The sequence below is a fragment of the Gossypium hirsutum genome, chromosome A07 (genome assembly GCF_007990345.1).
Source record: "Gossypium hirsutum isolate 1008001.06 chromosome A07, Gossypium_hirsutum_v2.1, whole genome shotgun sequence".
Taxonomy (NCBI): domain Eukaryota; kingdom Viridiplantae; phylum Streptophyta; class Magnoliopsida; order Malvales; family Malvaceae; genus Gossypium; species Gossypium hirsutum.
In genome coordinates, this window is record NC_053430.1 from 3,824,590 (window position 1) to 3,843,549 (window position 18,960).

The window sequence follows — 18,960 nt, forward strand, 5'->3', positions numbered from 1 at the left end:
ATATTTAAAAAGAACTCACGCAAGCTTATTAAACTAGTCATCTATGCTGAGTGTTGCGATTTTGCAAGTTGGCTCTTCTGCTTATCTTGGCTGCTTCATCATCATCCATGTCTGGAAAAAAGGTGATGCTTAAAGAAGCCCCCAGCTCTCCTTGACGTGAGTACAGATGAGTTCTATTTTAACTCATTTCACTTCTCTAAAGATTTTCAAGAAAATGTTAATTTAGAAAAAAGAAATTAATTGCAGTCAATTATTAACGAATAAATTCCTCAAGGTGGCGAGCAAATTCCTCAAGCTAAACTATCATTATCAAAGTTGGTGGAATTAATTATATAACTACAACAATTTGTTCTTAACCTTTTAAATTTAATTGGTTTGGCACCATTAGATTAGCTAAACAGGAAGATAGATGATGGTGGCAATAGTATTTCTGCTCTTGTAGGCGGACTCTTGGACGATAATAATTTTTTATTTTTGAGTCTTTCACACCATTCAAGGTTATAAGTTAAGAGGAATCCAAGGACCGGTGTGGCTACAGTAGTTAGAATTATAAATCATGGCTCCCCAACACTAAAATATGGTAGAGCAGGCACGTTATTAGATAAAGTGATTTTGAACATAACCATTCACTCTATAATAGTTGGATTTTATTTTAGGCTATTTTTAACATTAACTGATCTCATTATAATAAAATGATTGAAAAAGAGAAAAGCTTAAAACGTGATTGGTGATGGGTTTAATCAACAATATTAACCCTCACTAATTTATAGCACAACTCCCACATACATTATATATAATCCTAAGTGGTACTCCACAATTAAATTTTCCACAAGTGGCACTCCCTATTTAAAACATTTACTTTTTCTTGGGATAAATTATTTTTGTACTCACGAGGTTCCGGAGAAATTCCCACGTCAGAAAGATTTCAGATTTTAGAAGCTCTAATTAACCATCGTAGAACGGTAAAAATCGTTCGCCATGCTATTTCACCGGGACAATTGAGTCGCTTTGGATCTGAAATCAAATTACTAGGATCGGAGGTTTCGTTTTTCTTTCGCCTTGTGTTTTGTCACTAGGATCAGGAATCAAAGAGGATACAAAGCTAATGGAAACAATAATTTTTTCCAACATACTAATAACAACTCTTTTACTTAAGCCATAAGAAATCCAGGCCCAGCCTGTTAAGAGTTTAGATCATCCAAGGAAGTACCCATAGAACTCAAAAAATAATAATACCATTTGTCCATCTAAGAAATTCCACTGCCTAATAAAACAAAAACAAATCCTGGATAAGAAATAGTAACATTGCATGGAAGTTAAAAAATGAATAACTAAAAGGGGAAGTGGGAAACAGGGTTTCCCAGCCACCACCCAAATTATAAAATTAGTTTTAATTAAACAAAGCTTACACAGACCAGGAGGCTATGTCATCAGGTTTCATACCTACAAAGAATCACATCTAATTTATACATCAACTCCATCCCCTATCTCATCAGGTTTATGACGCAACTCAAAATCTTTGCTTAGCCTGGATTCCAATATTATAGTCACCTGAGCAAACGGCTCCTTGCCCGGTCTCACTACTTCTCCATCAACTCCTATTCTAATCTGAATGTAATCCACTCTTCTCTTTTCAGCTAGTCCAGTATAACTTTGCCGGACAGGAATCATCTTCAGCAGGCATCATATTCAGATCGGGTAGCATAAAAACACTCTTCTCGCTACTATTAACCTTGCCCACATTGCATGAACCTAATGACGGTTTACGATCATCATCAAGGGCTTCCGGTGGCAAGGTTGAGTCAGAAGAGGATGGTACTCTCAGACAAGGTACTTTCTCAGATTCATCAGCAATTAAACTAGAGTTCTTGATAGTGTCCATGTTCAAATCAAGCTGAAATACAAAGTGAAATTGACATCAAACAGAGGGGAAAAATAACAACACCTCTAAACAATAAATTATGTATATTCAACTAACCCTAATTCTTTTCAAGTTCTCATTTGTGGCTCGATGCTCGTTACAAGTCGCACGTGTTGATGCTATCTCCTGTTGAATGAATGGAAAATGACAGTAAGATAAACTAATTGCAGCCAAGAATACATTGATCAAATTAAAGAACTTCCTCAAACACACCTTTTCCAAATGAACCCTTTCCTTCAAAAGAAGATTCTCTTCCTCCTTAAGTTCAGCAAAGGTCTGAAAGAATATGACAATAAAATTACTCAACTCAAAAAATCCCAACAACCCAAGTATCTTCATCTTAGAAACATTTTTCCCAGGAAAATCATGCAACAAAAGAAATCAACTACTTTTATTACCTTCTTTCTTCTTGACCTCTTGGTACTTGTTCTATTGGACTCACTAGAAGCAGTGCCCTGCAAAATTCCATCAATTCTTTAAGCATGCATCGACATCATCCAAATTTGCCTAAACTTATCGAATTCAGCTAGAAAAAGATTTTAAATTTAACTTCATCATTGTCGAGCTGAATTCAAAAATCTTAATCTTTGACTCTAGCTTAATCGATTTATTTTTTTTAAATAGTAAAATAAGAGAGAGAAAAAATGAGACGACACCCTCAAAGTCACAACCTTAGAAGGGTGCTTCTGTTACGACAGCTGGCAAATCCAGAGTGGTTAATGACAAAGGACAACAAACCAGTAATGACACGCCACGTTATATTAAGCACATGAAGAATCTAATCTAAGACATTACTTAGTAAGATTAGTGGCACGTGACTTCATTCAACATAACCCTTTCTGACATGGCCGGCTCCTATTGAGTCACTTGCCTTATAATCATATGCTTACAATTCCAGGTTATTGGTTCGTGTGATAAAAAAAAAAAACATCCCATCACTCTTTAGATTCAAATAAATACCTAGTTTCTTTTAATTAATTAATTATCCCAAATCGAACGGTCCATAATCCATCCGATCCACGATCAAGGAAAGTTAGGTAAACGTGGGACCCCAACGCTAAATATATATCCTTAGAAGAAAGATTATGAGAATACACGAGTACAGTCAAAGAAGGTGATGAGTCCACCTAATTCGATGATACCCGCGTCACACTTGATAATAATCTCTCTCCATGAACATAACATTGTCATTGAAACCCAAAACAGAGACCAACAAAGACAACGCTCCTTCCTTCGTTGGATCAATGGACCCCACTCCACTCATCAATACATTTTTATCATGACCAAAATGCCCCCCCCCCTCTTAAGGAAATCCCTCTACAAGGAATTTCCCTGGCTCTTTACGGCGGGGACTGGAATAAATATTTTCGCTGCTGACGGAATTGTCCTTTACTGAAAATGTCTGATCTGGTAAAAAAAAGGGATGCGGTTTAAAAGGGTGATACAGTAAAAATCCAAAACAGGGACAGGGTACCGATAAAGAGGCGATACGAACGAAATGGTGAAAATGAAAAGATAACCGTCGTCGCGTGGAAAAAACATGTTAAAAACCTTTAAAACACCAGGGCTTTTTAGTCCATAACAGAAAGAATTTGACACTGCTATTTTTAATGTTGTTTATTATTACAGTTATAACAATCCCGTTATACCGATGACCGGAGGGATCGATCCGAAACTGAAGAGTTTGAAGAAGAAGAGGAACGTAAAATAAGCGCAGATCTGAGTGAACTCGGTGAGTTCTCAGATGGGCAGTTTCGTCAGCTGGGAATCGATAAATCCATGCAATCGGGAAAACGCGAAAAGAAATATTGAGAAGATAAGGAGATTAAAAATGGGTTTGATGGTCATTTCATAAGAACCATGAGACGAAAAGCCATGGCCGTAGACACCGCTTCATCGAACTCGAAAACAATGGTGGTGATACGTAATTTGGTATGCCAGGCGGGGACATTCCCGTCAACCCAGAATATGGAAGAGCAGAGAAAGTGAAGAAAACAAGAGAATAAGTGAGAAGAAAACCTTGGATCTGGAAGATGCAACAGGTGGAGAGCGGATGACGTGTTTACTGGTCTCTTCAAAGCCGTCGGCGGCAGAAGGAGAGGCGTCGCCGCTACCACCGCTCCAACAAAGAGGCGTGGTGGGGCTACCTCTAGCACTGACGTTGAAATCCCCGTCTCTCTTAGCGTCGCAACGCAACAACATGGGTCTAGACCTCGGCTGACGTATCCCCCATCTAAGTGCAGGCAAAGCAGATTTCGGAGCCGGTGGAGCGGCCTGCGCTTGCTTCAGCCTTACTAACAGCTCCACCACCACGTTATCGTCCGTCATCGCCGCCCGAATCCACTCATCTTTCACCATCATCGTCATAACCCCCACCGGCAAACGATAACAAAAAGCGAAAAAAAAAAGAGACCCAAATTTTGATAAAGCGATAGATTTGAAGAAAAAAGAAGAAAAATATATTGGGTTTACAAGATAGAAAGAGAGAAAATATGGGGGGGGGGGCTGGCGAAGAATTTGGCAGAGAAAAGAAAAAAGTTAAAAAAGAGAAAGTGAAGGAGATGGATGTGAACAATGTTATATAGAGAAGGGACGCTTTTTCTTTGCTCTTTTTTGCTCGTTCTTTGGGGCTTTTTTTTTTTTAAATCAAAAGAAAATCGTAAGTGTTTGTTTTTGTGGTGTGTAGATTGATTCCAGTTTATTCGATTTATATATATATAATCAACCTATATTTTCTCTCTCTCTCACTTGGACTGAGAAGGATCGGGCGAGAACGCGAGATAGATGTGAGAAAAAGGGAGCTATGTGTGTGGCAGTGGGTCTGACACTCTGACTCTGATCTTTTTTTTTCTTATATTTTTCTTTTGGATTAATTGCACTTATACTCCTTAATTTATGAGTCCATTTTACGCCATTTTATTATTAAATTTTATTTTTTATTTATGTGAAACTAAAACCCCAATAAGATTTACCCTAAGGTTTTAAGATCTTTCATGAGATTAATTCAAATTATTTACGTTACATCTGAACTAGTATTTGATGCTTTAATGATTAAATTAAAGGAAGAATTTGATTAGAATGATTCTGTGGATATAAAGATTAAATGTTTTGTTTGATTTAAAATTTTACTTAAAGGACGCATGCTACAATTAACCATTTTTCTAGATGAAACAAATGGGGCGGAGGGTCCAAAGATGCCATGTAGCACTGTCCGATTTCGATTGTAATTTTGGCTTTTAATGACCGCCCATTCTTTCATATTTCGTAGCTTCCCTGCCTTTTCCATTATTGGAGAAACTGTATTATTTGAATTTATTCATTTATTTTTAGGATTTTCTTTTTCATGATTTATGATTAGGATAATTATTATATATATGGAAATATATCAACGGTAGAAAAGAAATACACAAATATCTAAAGGTTGCATAAAATTTCATTTTTTTTATAATTTTGAAAATAACCAAAGATTGAGAATGGTTTCAAATAGATGGTAGGGTGCGTTGTGTTTAACTTACATTTTATCTTATGTTATATTATTTAATTTTATTATTACTGTTATTTTTACACTAACTGGACAAAATTAGTGGGCTGAAAAGGTCCGACTCCCTAAAATGAAAAATTTTGGCCCTTTAAAATTTTAATCAATAAAGATAAAATTACACTTTAGTATCTCTACAAATAATAATTTTTTATTTAATCTTTTAAAAATAATAAATTGATTGTAAAAATGAATCGAAATAAATAAATGAAATTTAGAGTACATGCTAGAAGGGGGTCAGAATAATTTGTCTATGACGTATCCAAAAATTTCAATAAACCCTTTTTATTTAAAAAAACAAAAACAAACAAGAATTGAAAGGGTAAAACAATACTTAGCTATTAGTGCATGGTTTTTATAGCCATCAAAGTAACATCTAGTTGAGAAAATTCAATGCAAAGAGAGTTAAAGGAAATAACATGTAATAAAACTTGTGTTGAATGTGAAGAGAAATTGTAGTTAAGATGATCCCAGAGAAGTAATGGGTACATGTAGAAAGAACATAGTAAGAACACAAGTGATTTACACAATTCGATGTCACAAGAATAAATTTACTAAATAATTATCATGATACCAACTCGCTTTAAGATTATTATAGCCATACTTTTGTACAATTGTTTGCAACCACTCTCCTGAGAACACACCCTTACTCACCCAGGGAATAAACACTCAACTACTAAGCAGGGGAAAATTTTAAGCGGGGGTTATTTAGTCCTTATATAAATTATGATCTTGTAAAGAGAAAGTTCAATGAAAATAATTTTATTTACTGAATGACGAAATTATATATTAATGTATTATAAAATTACATTTTAAACTCTCAAAAATTTATAATTTAATTTTACTCCTTAATCTTTTTTAAAATTTCTCATCAAATCCAATCATTCAGTCCACAGAGGGTATCCACTATCAAGCTTGATCGGAACTAATTATAAGCTCCTACCCAACCCATGACTTCTCCCAAATTTATCTAGGACTTTATAAACTTGTGCTACAAGTTTCCAATTTGATGAAGTTAAATTTCCATTTTGTCACCAATCAATCCTACATTTTTTGTTGTCACTTTCTATTTTTTTTAATGATAAAACTAAATTATATATATAATAGGTATAAATTAGAGGTGTTCACGGATCGAGTTCAACCCAAATGTAGGTATGATATCAACACATTTTATATTTGTCCAAACTCAATTCGACTCAAAATATGACAAAAAAATTGTCCAAGCTTGCCTATTATTTGTAAACTGCTAACCCAAGCTTATTTTAGGCTCGCTCATATCGTATATTTTTTAAAAAATAGAAATTATATTTTTTTTTATTTTTTATTTATTGAAATTTTATATATAGTCATCTTAACATTTTTTAAATGTTTACATTATATTCGTATTATATACAACTATAAACTTATTCTTTATGTGTTATAAATACATAATATAAAATATTACAAAAATAATGATTGAGTCGAGCTCAGATTTGAACATTCAAGGTGCGAGTCTGACCCATATTTTAAAAGGGTTTGATTTTTTTGCTCAACTCGTATTTCAAGCCTAATACTTTTGTCTAAACTTTCTTAAATTTCAGGTGGACTTTCGCGATTGAGCAAGTAGCTCAACCCATAAATAAGTAATCTATATATTTTAAATATACTCAAAATCAAAATCAATTTAATATTTAACATTTAAATTAATAAAAAAAATTAATAGGATATTAACACTTTAAAAACTCGATCAGAAATGAATATAAGATGTAAAAGGCATGAGAGCAAGATGTGAGGAGGATTGTAGAAGACATGGTAGGGGGTTGGGGCATGCTTCATCTCAGTGCTTACAAAACAAGACATTAAGATATTGTTATGGAAAGTGAAAATCCCAAGAAAGGGGTAGAGGTTTGGTTGGCAAAAGCCGAAAACCGCCAAAACATGAAAGCATGATGATGTTTATATTCTTAACTCCTCCATTCCCAACATATTCAATTATGCTTCACGTGGGACCTCCTTTTTGACATTTTAGTAACCAAACTTTTTACTTTAAAACAAAGAAAAGGCAAAACCCAAATTGCAGGGCTCCTATATCTTCTTTTTTATATTTTAAAGCAGTAGATTTATTAAATCCTATATATATATGTCATTGAAATTTGAAGTTTTAAAAATAATATATAAAAGGTATATATCATGTATTAGCAAATTTTATGTATAATTTATTGTTTGCACAAACTATCAATGTGAAAATTAGAACTGATCATAGATAAATCATCTTTCCAAGTTCGATGTTCTTTCGAAAAGTATGAAGGATTGAGTAAAATAAATTCAAAAAATAGATTTGGACAAAATTTAAGGTCTATCTTCTAAACAGGATTTTTTGACCCCCTAAAATTTTCTCATTAATGTTTATTTTGCTATCATTTTACTTTTATTATTGAGTTCTTGTTTATCATCAATTTTGTTACCATTTCAAAAGCAATGAAGACTTTTTTAATATATTTTCAAATTTTTGAGAAATATTTATTTTAATATTTTTAATATATGTATTAAAGTTTTTAAATTTTTTATATAAAAATAATATAAAAAAGTTTAATGCGAACAGATCAAGTCAAATTTAAATTTAATATTCTTATCTGGGCTGGACCTAAATAAAATTCTAAACCCATTTTCTGAGTCAAATCTTAAACTTAAAAAACCAAACCTAAAATTTTAAGTTAAACCCAATTAAACCCAACCCATAATCAATTCAAGTGAAAATTATGTTAATAAAATTCTCCGACCAACTTGCTCTTAATCTTATAAAATAAAAACCAGCTAATAATTTATTTTTTAAATTTTTATTAGGGTTACCATTTCCTTCACTTCCAATGACTTGTTAACTTTAAAAAAAAAAATTAATAAATTTTACCTTACCTGACAAGACACTGCTCTTCCCTATGTACTATTAAACAAAGGTGTTAAATTACTTTGAATTAGACCTTCTTCTGTTCTTCCCTATGTACTTTGGAATTTACATACGACTTCAAAGATCAACGCCGGTCCAGAAAGGCGGCCAGTCTAAGACGGAGGCGTACGGCGCCTCCCTCTATCAACGACCAGCAATTATCTATAATGGAATAAACCTTATATCAGGCAGAGTTTCTTTTAGGACCTATCAGAGCTTTTCCACTTACATTTCCAGTGGATTTCGATTTCTGTTCAATCTGAAAATTGAAATCATAAACACTCCTGGGCATCTGAAACCTGTTATTTCATGGCATCTAAATAATAGAACACCGGAATTTAACGCTACGAAACATATAGAACTTCACTCTCTAATATATAATACTTGATAAACAAAGAGGATACACAAACCCAATTACAAGATTGATCTACCACACTAACACTAGATTAAATACAAACACAATTTAGAACGAAACTAAAATTAACCCTAAAGGGACGAACTAGACAGTAGACAGTTTCATATTAAACTAAACAATTGCAAAGCTATACAGCAGTAAAAAGAACACTTAATTAGGAAAACTAAACCTACTTTGTTGAGTTAGCTACTTCGATCTATCCCCTTGAAAAAATAAGGGACGATCGAAGATTAGAGAACCCAAACAAGAGATTAGCTATCTAACAACAAATTCAGTCAATCACCACCCACACCGTTATTTGTTTTTTGGTTGTGGCTACAAATCTAGCCTTAATATCCTCCTCAAGGCACTCGTAGCGACGTCATCCTTCAAAGCAACCCCGATCTTCTTTGTGAAAAACGCAGGCAACGGAACAGAACTTGGAGGGGGAGATGTTATAAAGGCAGACCCAGCGTAGAACGAGACCGGGAGAACCTTACTTCCGTTGTTTTCTGACTCGGTGAGTCGGATCTGGGTCGGGACGGACCCGGGATCTGGACCCAAACAGTCGGTGGAAACCAGATCTACATCAACATTTTCCTTCGCGAACCTCACATGCTTATCCGGCTTAGATTGTTTAAGATCTTCGCCGCGTTTGAGGATCTTGACTTGACCCATGACGAGATTCTTGGCCGGAGCTTTGGGGCGACCGACGGTGGGACGAGAAGGAGGGGAGGTGTTGGGAGAACGCTTCTTACGGTTCCCTTGTGAACGATTCGTGCGGTTAGTGTTGGGATTAGGATTATGCCAAGGGTTTTGAGGTTGTTTCATGGGATTAGGTAGCTTTAAACAGTCTTCTGGTTTTAGAACTGCAACACCCATGGCACAAAAACAGCAAGAAGGATTTACAATTTTTTTCTTAAAAAAAAAAGGAAATATAAAAGATTAGAAGAGACAAGAAAATGAATAACTAAAGGGAGAGAAAATGTATGGAACATATAACTGAGTTAGGGTTAGGAAGGAAGGAGGGCTTTTAAGGAGGAGCCAATGTAAATTGATTACGCGGCCACGTGTCTCCCGGCCTATGGCGGTTTCAATTTCACACTCTCAACAACAGCCGTCTACAATTGACTTTCTCTTTCTCAAGTTTCTACTTTGGCTTAAATCTAAAATTAGCCTTCAACTTATATCACTTTTTTAAAAAAAATTATATTTAAATTTTTAACTAGGCCTCAACCACGAGTATCGCTTGAGGGTTCAATTTTCGTTTATAAAAATTAAATAATTTTATGATTAATATATATTTTTGAGAGATTAATAATTATTATAAGGTTAATTTTATACGCATAATTATTTTATAACCTTAAAATAAAAAAATAATATATTTTAACGTACTTAAATTTATATTTTTTTGTACTAATAATAATGTCGATTTAAATCAGACTAAGACTCAATCAGTGAAATGATCTTATTTTTTAAATATAATATATTTTATAAAATACAAAATATTATATTTTTTACTAGTACTACTATTTTTATTTTGTCAATAAAAATTCTTATACAAAATACATTGTACTTGTACTTTAATATTTGCGGTACTTTTTCAAAGAAAGAAATTGGCACGGCTTAACATAAAAAATTTGTGGGGGTGTAATAATCACGGTCAACACCGCGCGTGGAAAGTAGTAATTGCAAGAAAGAGCCCACCTAGAAGCTCGGTTTAACAGGGTTGTGCATTCTTGACCATTACGTGGGATCCAAACAACTGGTGCCATTATTATCCACCGCCGTATCAATTCATCCCTATTCTTCACTTTATTTACAAAAAGCCCTGAGATTTGCCCATGGTTTAGGTTTCCGATTTTGTATGCTAATTTTATTGGTAAAAACACTTCTTCAGTCCCTCTCAAATTCAATATCGAATAAATTGGTCGATTTTAAAGAAATTGGAATCAATTTCAAATGTGAACAATTTAAAATAATTAATCTCATCAATTAATATTTTCTATCAATCGTACATATTTTTTATTAATATAATAACAAGTTAAACACCTAATATTTATATTTTTTGTCAATTTAAGCTTAATTCTAAAAACATATTTGAGAAAAGTTAAAAATTTAAAATATATAAATATAAAAAAAAACTTTAGCTCCAAATATATATAAACAGCAGGCAGGATGTGTGAATAAAAAATATTAATATTATAATTAATTATCTTTAAATACATGTTTTTAAAAGTGATAATAATTAAATTATTTTATCTTTTACAGAGGAATATTTTGCAATTTTGTTAATGATTTTTCAATACTAATAAAATAGTGGGCTCATGATTTTTTTTTTGAAAACGTATTAACTAAATTAATTTAACAAAATTAAAAATTAACAAGTCCATCAATTACAAGATTAGTTGGTAAATCTTTAGGAATGGCTTTAAATACCTATAAATCAGTGCATCTCATTGTTGCCATCTTTGCAATACGATCAGCAACTTGATTTTTCTCTTTTGAAATATGTTTTATCCTCCAATGTTGTATATTTTATAGTTTTGTGTATATTCTTCGTAACAGAGCTGAAAAATAATTTAACAAATGACCATCTTGAATGGTTTTAATTACCTTAAGAATGTCTAAGTGGATTTATAAATTTAATATTAAATTAAAATTTAAAATCTCAATTTGTAGTCAATTTAGCAAATATTTATTTACCTTCGAAATAATTTGGTGTAATCATCATTTATTAAAATAAATTATTGACGTAAAAAATGAAGTAAAATGTAAAATTAAATTAGTATAAAAGCTCCGAAAATTCGAAAAAATAAAAAGCGACCACGTCTTTTTTTCTTTTACAATTAATTTTAAAAAAAGGGAAAATCAAAAAATATGTAACGGCTGGCCTGGGCGGTACCGTCACGAGTTTTAAAAAGTTAAATTTTGGTCTTGTAATTATAAGCCACGTATGGGAAGGTTAATGGAAGGTGAGAGTGAGAGTAGGTTTTGTAAATTGGTTGAAAAAGTGAGGAGGTTGGTGGAAGAGGAAAATATGTAATGCAGGACAGGTGGAGGAATATGATAAGTAGACAAATAAGAATGACGTAGACGTATGCGCTGGTCGATAAGCCGACTTGAATTGAACGGCGGATTGAGGGGGCTCTCATAATTTGCCAAACTGCTTGGAATCACAGAATTTGTAGGGACGCCCCTAACTGGCTTTTTACTTGGAAGCTTTCAAATTAAGTTGTGTATGAAAATTACGAATTAAAAATTTAGGTATATATATTTAAAAATAATACATAATAAATAATAAAATATATTATTTTAAATTAATTATTAATAACATATGAAACATATATAATAAATATAAAAATAATAAAGTATGTATAATAAAACTAAAATAAAATCATATAAAAAATTAAAATGAACATTTGATTGTGTGATAAATTTAAATTTTTACAAATTCAATTAGCGTGAATTCAAATCTTAAAACATGTAAAATTTTTATTAATTTTTGTTAAAATAAAAAGATTAAAGTATTCTCGAATAATATAATTTATTTTAATTATGAGAGAATATTTTCATAATTTCTCTAATAGAGTTGGTACTCAGTTGACTCGTGACACTAACTCAATCAATGACTTAAATAATAGTAAGTATAGATATATAACTAATAAAGGTAGTAATTTGTGCATATTGAAAGAAAAACGTATGTAAAATATTAAAATGAAGTTTTGATTGAGAAGTAAATTTAAATTTTACTAATTCAATTGATATAAATTAAACTCCCATAGTATGCTTTTTTTATTAATTTTTGTTAAAGTATAAAATAAAATAAAATAAAATACTTTCGAATAATATAACTTAGTACAATTACGAAAAGATATTTTTGTAATTTCTCAAATTAAGCTAGTGTCTAATTGAATTATGATACTAATTCAATCTAATATTTTTATTATTGTTGTTATTTATATCTTAAGTTTATTTTTCATATTATTTACAAAATATAATTTTTTTAAAAAGTGAACTCATCATGTAAAATTAGGGGTTCTCTAAAAATATGATGACACATAATGATTTTCATATTTTAAAAATAATTATTTTAACTTTTTTAATCTTTCATTTGGTTTGACATGACATGTCATCACTAAGCTAGATGGACGGTTCAATTTTTTTATACTTTTTTAAATGCATACCTTTTAAATAAAAAGTATTGACACATGTCATCACCATGTTAAAAACAGTCACCCAATCAACTCCTTGTTAACCGGTCAGTTAGAGGGAAGAAGAAGAAGAAGAATAGACTGTCATTTTCATAACTTTCTTCCAAACCCAGAATAAAACCCATCCAATTCCCCCCTAGTTTGTCTCTACCCCTTCCTTTGTTATTCATAAAATAAACATTTTAATATTTTTCACTTTTTACTCTGTAATTTGCCAAAGAAAAAAAACAGAGGAAAAGAAAAGCAAAGAAAACCCAATTTTCAGAGTGTAAAAACAAAGAAAATGGAAGCTTAGAATAATCTTCAAAACTATTTTTTTTGTTTTTTTTTCTGGGCTTTTTTTTACAATATGAATTTTTTTCAATGATTACCTAAACCTTACCCACAATTTTTTTTTTCATGGCTTGTTCAAGTCATCATTCATTAGAGCAAAGTCAAGAAGCGTTTTCACTGCTGAAATCCATGCCTTTAGTTTCCAGAGTACAGGCCTACTTTAGCAGAGTTTCAAGATCGAAAAAGAGGCTTCCCAGTATGGAATCAGCAAAATCATACAGCCAGTACCACCTACATCTAAAAAGACAGCAATTGGGAACCCCAATCGTTCCCTTTTGGTTTGTGCTGAAGCTAATGCAAGCTCCGATTTGAAGCCAACACCCACATTCACTACTCGTCAACAACGTATCGGGTTTTGCCCCAAAAAGCCCCGACCTGTTCAGAAACCGCTATGGCAAAGTGGGGAGTACTATACTTTCCTAGATTTCGAAGCTAAAGCCAAACATTTCAAAAGGAATTACTTGAAAAAATACAGCAAGAAGGGTACCCTTTCAACTTTAGAAGTTGAAACCCTTTTTTGGAAACCAACAGTTGATAATCCTTCCATGGTTTGAGTATGCTAATGACATGCTTGGTTCAACTTTTGTGTCATTGAACCCAAAGAAGAGTAGTGGAGGAGGGAGAGAAGTAGGGGAAGGGTTTACAGTAGGAGAAACACCAAGGAAAATGAGAGCTTTTTGATCATATCCTCATTTGGATTCACATTGTATTGCACTGATTCTATTTTGTTAGTATTATATGATCCACTGAATTTTTTCTACTTAAAATGAAATTCCCTCATCTCTTTGGGCCTACTTTTCTGGAAATTGGACTTCCAAAGTTGAATGTTAACAGAGCTTCTGGTTGGTGTCTACTGTTAAAGATGGCCCATCCACTTAAGCCCTCAAAACTTTATAATTTTTTAATACAATTTAAAATTTTCACCTAAGTATAACATTGATTGAATCTTAACTAAATTAGCATTATTGTTCTTACATCAATAAAAAAATATGTGTATTAAAAATGATTTGTCCCTGATTTACAGATTTGAAAGAATTATAAATAGAAATAAGGATTGTCGAGAATAAAATGTTATCATTTTCCCATAAGTATATAATATAAGGATTATTTCTTATTTATCGTTACAATAGAAAGAAAATTCGTCTGATTTCCAAAAAAAAACTTTAATCAATATTTTAAATTTGGATTTATTTTTTATTGAGATAAATCTTAAAATTATATATAAATTTTAATTTAATGTGCAATTATATACATGAACTTTAATTTAGTGTAATTATACGCGTGAAACTCTAATTGTAGTTTAAATGTATAGTTGAAACTTTAATTTTGATTTAATCATACACATTTAATGAAACAAATACATTAATTTATATTTGTATTGGATAAATATAATTATTTATACATACAATATATAAACATAAAATGATGTTATATCCATAATTGTATTAATAATTTACATAAATTTAATCAAATATATACAATTACACATTAAACATAGTTAGTGTATAGTTTTAGTATTTATTCTTTTTTATTCTTACATATAATAAATGCTGGCTAAATTATTTACTTATCCCGCAAGTTAAAATGAGGCAAACAATGTCCCACTCAGGGGGGAAAATTGAGACTAAAATGTTTAATTTTCTTGGCAGTCCCCAATGCGGATTAATTCCTACAAATTTAAAATTAAGAATTGACTTATTTTAAATTTGTGGTCTTTTCAGATAAAATGTTGATATGTCATCAAATCAATTATATAATATTAATCATGCTAAAGTAAAAATTTTGTGGGTTTTCGAACTTTGTATGATAGTTTGATAATTAAGGATGTTTACTGTCTCAAGTGTTATCTGAGTTCGAATCGCACTAATTGTATTTATTATTTGGACTTTATCCTATTATTGTAATTTATCAAAAAAAAGAATTTGTGGGTTTTCATTTAAAAATCAAACACAAAAAATTCTAATTATTTGACTACATTTTGATGGGAATTTAAACCTACCACATGATTCATGCTTCTAGATTTAATATTCATAAACTTGTGGGCTCCCAAGAAATTAAAAAGTTAAAAAAAGTCATCATCATACCTTGAGAATCTATTAACAATACCATAAAGTTAAACCTCAATGTATTTTAGCAAAACTCCCTTTATTATAAAGTAGGTCCATAAATATTCTTTTTTTACTTTTCTAGGAATGTCCTACATGTCTTATTATGTTATGATAATTTATTAGTAATTTTTTTATGATAAACAATAAGTTTATAAAAAGTTATTTCTTAGAGTATTTCTTTTTAATGATTTGATATTTATTGGTGTTGAATTTAGTGAGGATGTCAACGTTGTCAAGTTATTCGTGTCCCATTGTAATCGTTGTAATTATTATATGATTATAGTATACCTCGACATCTATAGTTGAATTTTTAAAATTTAAGTTAATTTTGAAAGGCTGGAGGTAACATTTAACCCTGAACTCGAAATCTTTTGGTGTCAAGTTATTATAATTGTTTTTTTTTAAATGTATAACGTAATTCGAAAATATTTCAATGAAAATTTAAATGGAAGTTAGCATCCTTGAGTGTTGAACTTCGTTTGAAAACCCTAATTTTAAAACTTATAAATAGACAATCAAACTCATTAGTTTTTCACAAAGAAAACTAAAGAAGTTCCTCTTCTGCATTATACTAAAGCCTAGATACATAAGTATCTTAAAATTCCAATTTTCAAGCATACCATAATGCCTGTTGGCTTATTGAGAAATGAATGAGGACATTTTGTCAACATTGGAGTATTCTCTTGTGGTTTGAGCTCACAATAATAAGGGTCTAGATTTGTCTAACAATAAAATCATTCCCTGTTAACAGAAGTCAGATTCTATCACACTAGTTGAATTGGGAAAGTTGCTTTCATGTCGTCACTCATACTCCCTCTAATTGAGTGATGGAGTACCAATATCTTTGTGTTTCTTTTTCATTGCAGCAAAGTGACAATAACGGTATAGAATGTAACATTGTTGACAGGGCTTCCGATGGATGAGCATCTTACAATTGGAAGTTTTGAGCATAATGTAGGGCAAATCCTTTATCGAGCATTCAGAATTGGTACTAACCTTAAACCCGATTTCTAAGGGCATTGAATTAAGATAAAAAAGCTATTAGCCACCTTAAAAGATTCTATTAGAAAAAATACATGCAATGAACTTCATTTACTTTTTTTGATATAATCTCGTTCTAAGTTGTTATCATATCTGCTCATTTTTATACAATGTCTAAAACTACCAATAACCTCTCCTTAACTCCTAAATAAGAGAACAATATACTTCAATGCATACGAACTCATGTCCTCCTATATTGACAACAATACCAATACCAATTGAGCTAAAACTCAATCAACAACTTCATTTACTTTTAGGGTCCGTTTGGAAGCCAGGAAAACATTTTCGGAATATGTTTTCCTGGTTTTACCGTGTTTGGACGCTTGAAAACATTTTCCAAAGGGAAAATATTTTACTAGACACGGGTAAAATCCCCTTCAATTTGGGGAAAACGTCTTACCGATTTCAATTGTGTAAGACATTTTCCATCTCCTCTTCATCCAGGTAAGGCATTGTTTTTCATCCGTTCCCTTCTTTTTCTTCCATTCTTCAAATTTTTCCATGTCTTCTTCTTCTTTCGTTCTTCAAATCTCTTCCCTTTTTCCTTAATTCGTCGCATTTCATTTCTGCTCAGGCAAAGTTTACACACACTGCTGTTTCGTTTTCTATCTTCTCCTCTTTCTCAGGATCTCATTCTTCTTTGCAAGGTATGGCATCTTATTATTCTGCTTTTTCATTTTGTTTTGGTGATGGGTTTTGTGATGTGCAGTTGTGGTTTTGGTGATTCTCTTTTTCATATGGATTCTGATTCCCTTGGATTGAGATTGACGCGTGGTTGTTGTCCCTCTTTTGGTTCTTTTCATTCTTGTTGTTTCGGCTTTTTTTGCCATACTAACAAACCGTGGTCGTTCTCTTGGTAGTCGGCAGTGACTTTGGCTTATACTTTCGGTTGTTGGTGGGATTATCATTTTTCATTCGATGGGTTTTGACTGGTGTTCTCATGTGTTGTTTTAGGTTAGTTGTGTCATATACTTTGTGAGCGTATAGAACTAGAAGCTTCACTACTAGTTCTAGCACAAATACTCTTAGGATCCGAACATCTTAATTTTGCCAACACAAGAAGTATATGAATTAGGCTCCACCAACTGGAAATGTTAAAAGCAAATTTGGATTCTTCTTATAAAACAGATTTGAAAATTTGTTTAAAAAAATATATTTTTGTTTCTTTCTGCTTTTATGTTATATGATTATTTAAAGTGTTTTCCTTTCTGTGTTCTTTGATTTCATTTTGTTTAATATATCAATTAGCGCTTTAAGTTGTACTTGATTCGTTTAATATATATATATGTATATATTCAATTGATGAAATGATATGATTTTGGAGGAGGTATATTCATTTTGGTTGTCTTTCTTTCTTTTTCTGATTTAAGATGATTTGTGGAATTGGGTATTTACTATCATATTTTTTTTGTACAAATTAATCCCTACTAGATAGATGAACCAAGTGAGCTGAACTTTGGGTTTTTGGTATCTAAGTATTTGATGCAAAATGAAGTTGTATGATAGCTTGGTTTGCCTTGTCCTAGCTTTTTAAGTTGAGATTTGAACTTGATTGAATCAAGTTAAATTTGCAAGCCTGCTTCAGTAAATCTAGTGCCTAGAGCTTTAGAATAGATGTTTTAAAGGACATTTCTTTATGTCAAGTAGTCTTCTCTTTTCTTGGATAAGAACTAAAGCATACTTTGTCGAATTAGGCTTGCTTTCTACTTAGAAGGCAAATGATCATCCCGCCTTGTGTAAAATTTTCACTTTGGTGCTTAATAACCACTGTGGATTTTAGTTTCTTCTTTGTTTGTCATAAAGAATAATTAGTACAAATTTAAATTTGAAATTAGAAAGATAAATAATACTCTCGTAGTGTTCTCCCTTTTGATTTGTACTGTAATATGCATGTTAATGGTGGGTTAATTAAAAAAGGATTGTTATGCTGATAAATTGTTAATTGCTGCATGCTGTTTGAAATAGAAATGCTTACTGAAGTCTTAGGTGCCTAAAGTGCCTATTACTTATTTTGATCTTATTATTTTAATGCATCTAGTTTATGGTTTATAAATATTTTTACTATGACATATGCATGATTTCGATTTATGAGAATAAAAGATAGTGGCAAGTTCAATTTCTATATTCTAGATTTGGTGGTGGGCTCTACCTCTTGATCCATTTTCTTCCATCCGATTTTTTTAATTTAAACATGGTTGATTTTTTTTATATTAAAACATAATTACATCAATCATTATTTCCATTTAAAATTTTAACAAATTTAAGTATAGTTTATACATAATTTATATATTACAAATTTTCAATTTAAAATATTAAAATCTTAATTTTATAGTTAAATTACAATTTTATTAACTAAGCTTTTATTTTTTAAGTTATTAAATATTAAATATTGTATTAAATAAATTTATCATATTTTCTTATGGTATCCAATTTTACAAATAAATATAAATATATATTTTTTGATATGATCATAAAACATTATCCCCCA

General features: G+C 31.3%; 2 protein-coding genes across 2 annotated transcripts; both read right to left on the reverse strand.

The window, feature by feature from the left end:
- Positions 1 to 1,219: 1,219 nt before the first annotated feature.
- Positions 1,220 to 4,747, reverse strand: LOC121231984 (uncharacterized). Its single transcript, XM_041117233.1, has 5 exons — positions 3,941 to 4,747; positions 2,320 to 2,376; positions 2,135 to 2,197; positions 1,979 to 2,047; positions 1,220 to 1,894 (listed from the first exon to the last, which is right to left on the reverse strand). Exons 1-5 carry the CDS (start codon positions 4,286 to 4,288, stop codon positions 1,634 to 1,636), a joined length of 798 nt encoding a protein of 265 aa, XP_040973167.1. The 5' UTR covers positions 4,289 to 4,747; the 3' UTR covers positions 1,220 to 1,633.
- Positions 4,748 to 8,736: 3,989 nt separating this feature from the next.
- Positions 8,737 to 9,796, reverse strand: LOC107953753 (uncharacterized). Its single transcript, XM_016889150.2, has one exon. The coding sequence runs from the start codon at positions 9,656 to 9,658 to the stop codon at positions 9,113 to 9,115; it is 546 nt and encodes a 181-aa protein (XP_016744639.2). The 5' UTR covers positions 9,659 to 9,796; the 3' UTR covers positions 8,737 to 9,112.
- Between the last annotated feature and the right edge of the window lie 9,164 nt (positions 9,797 to 18,960).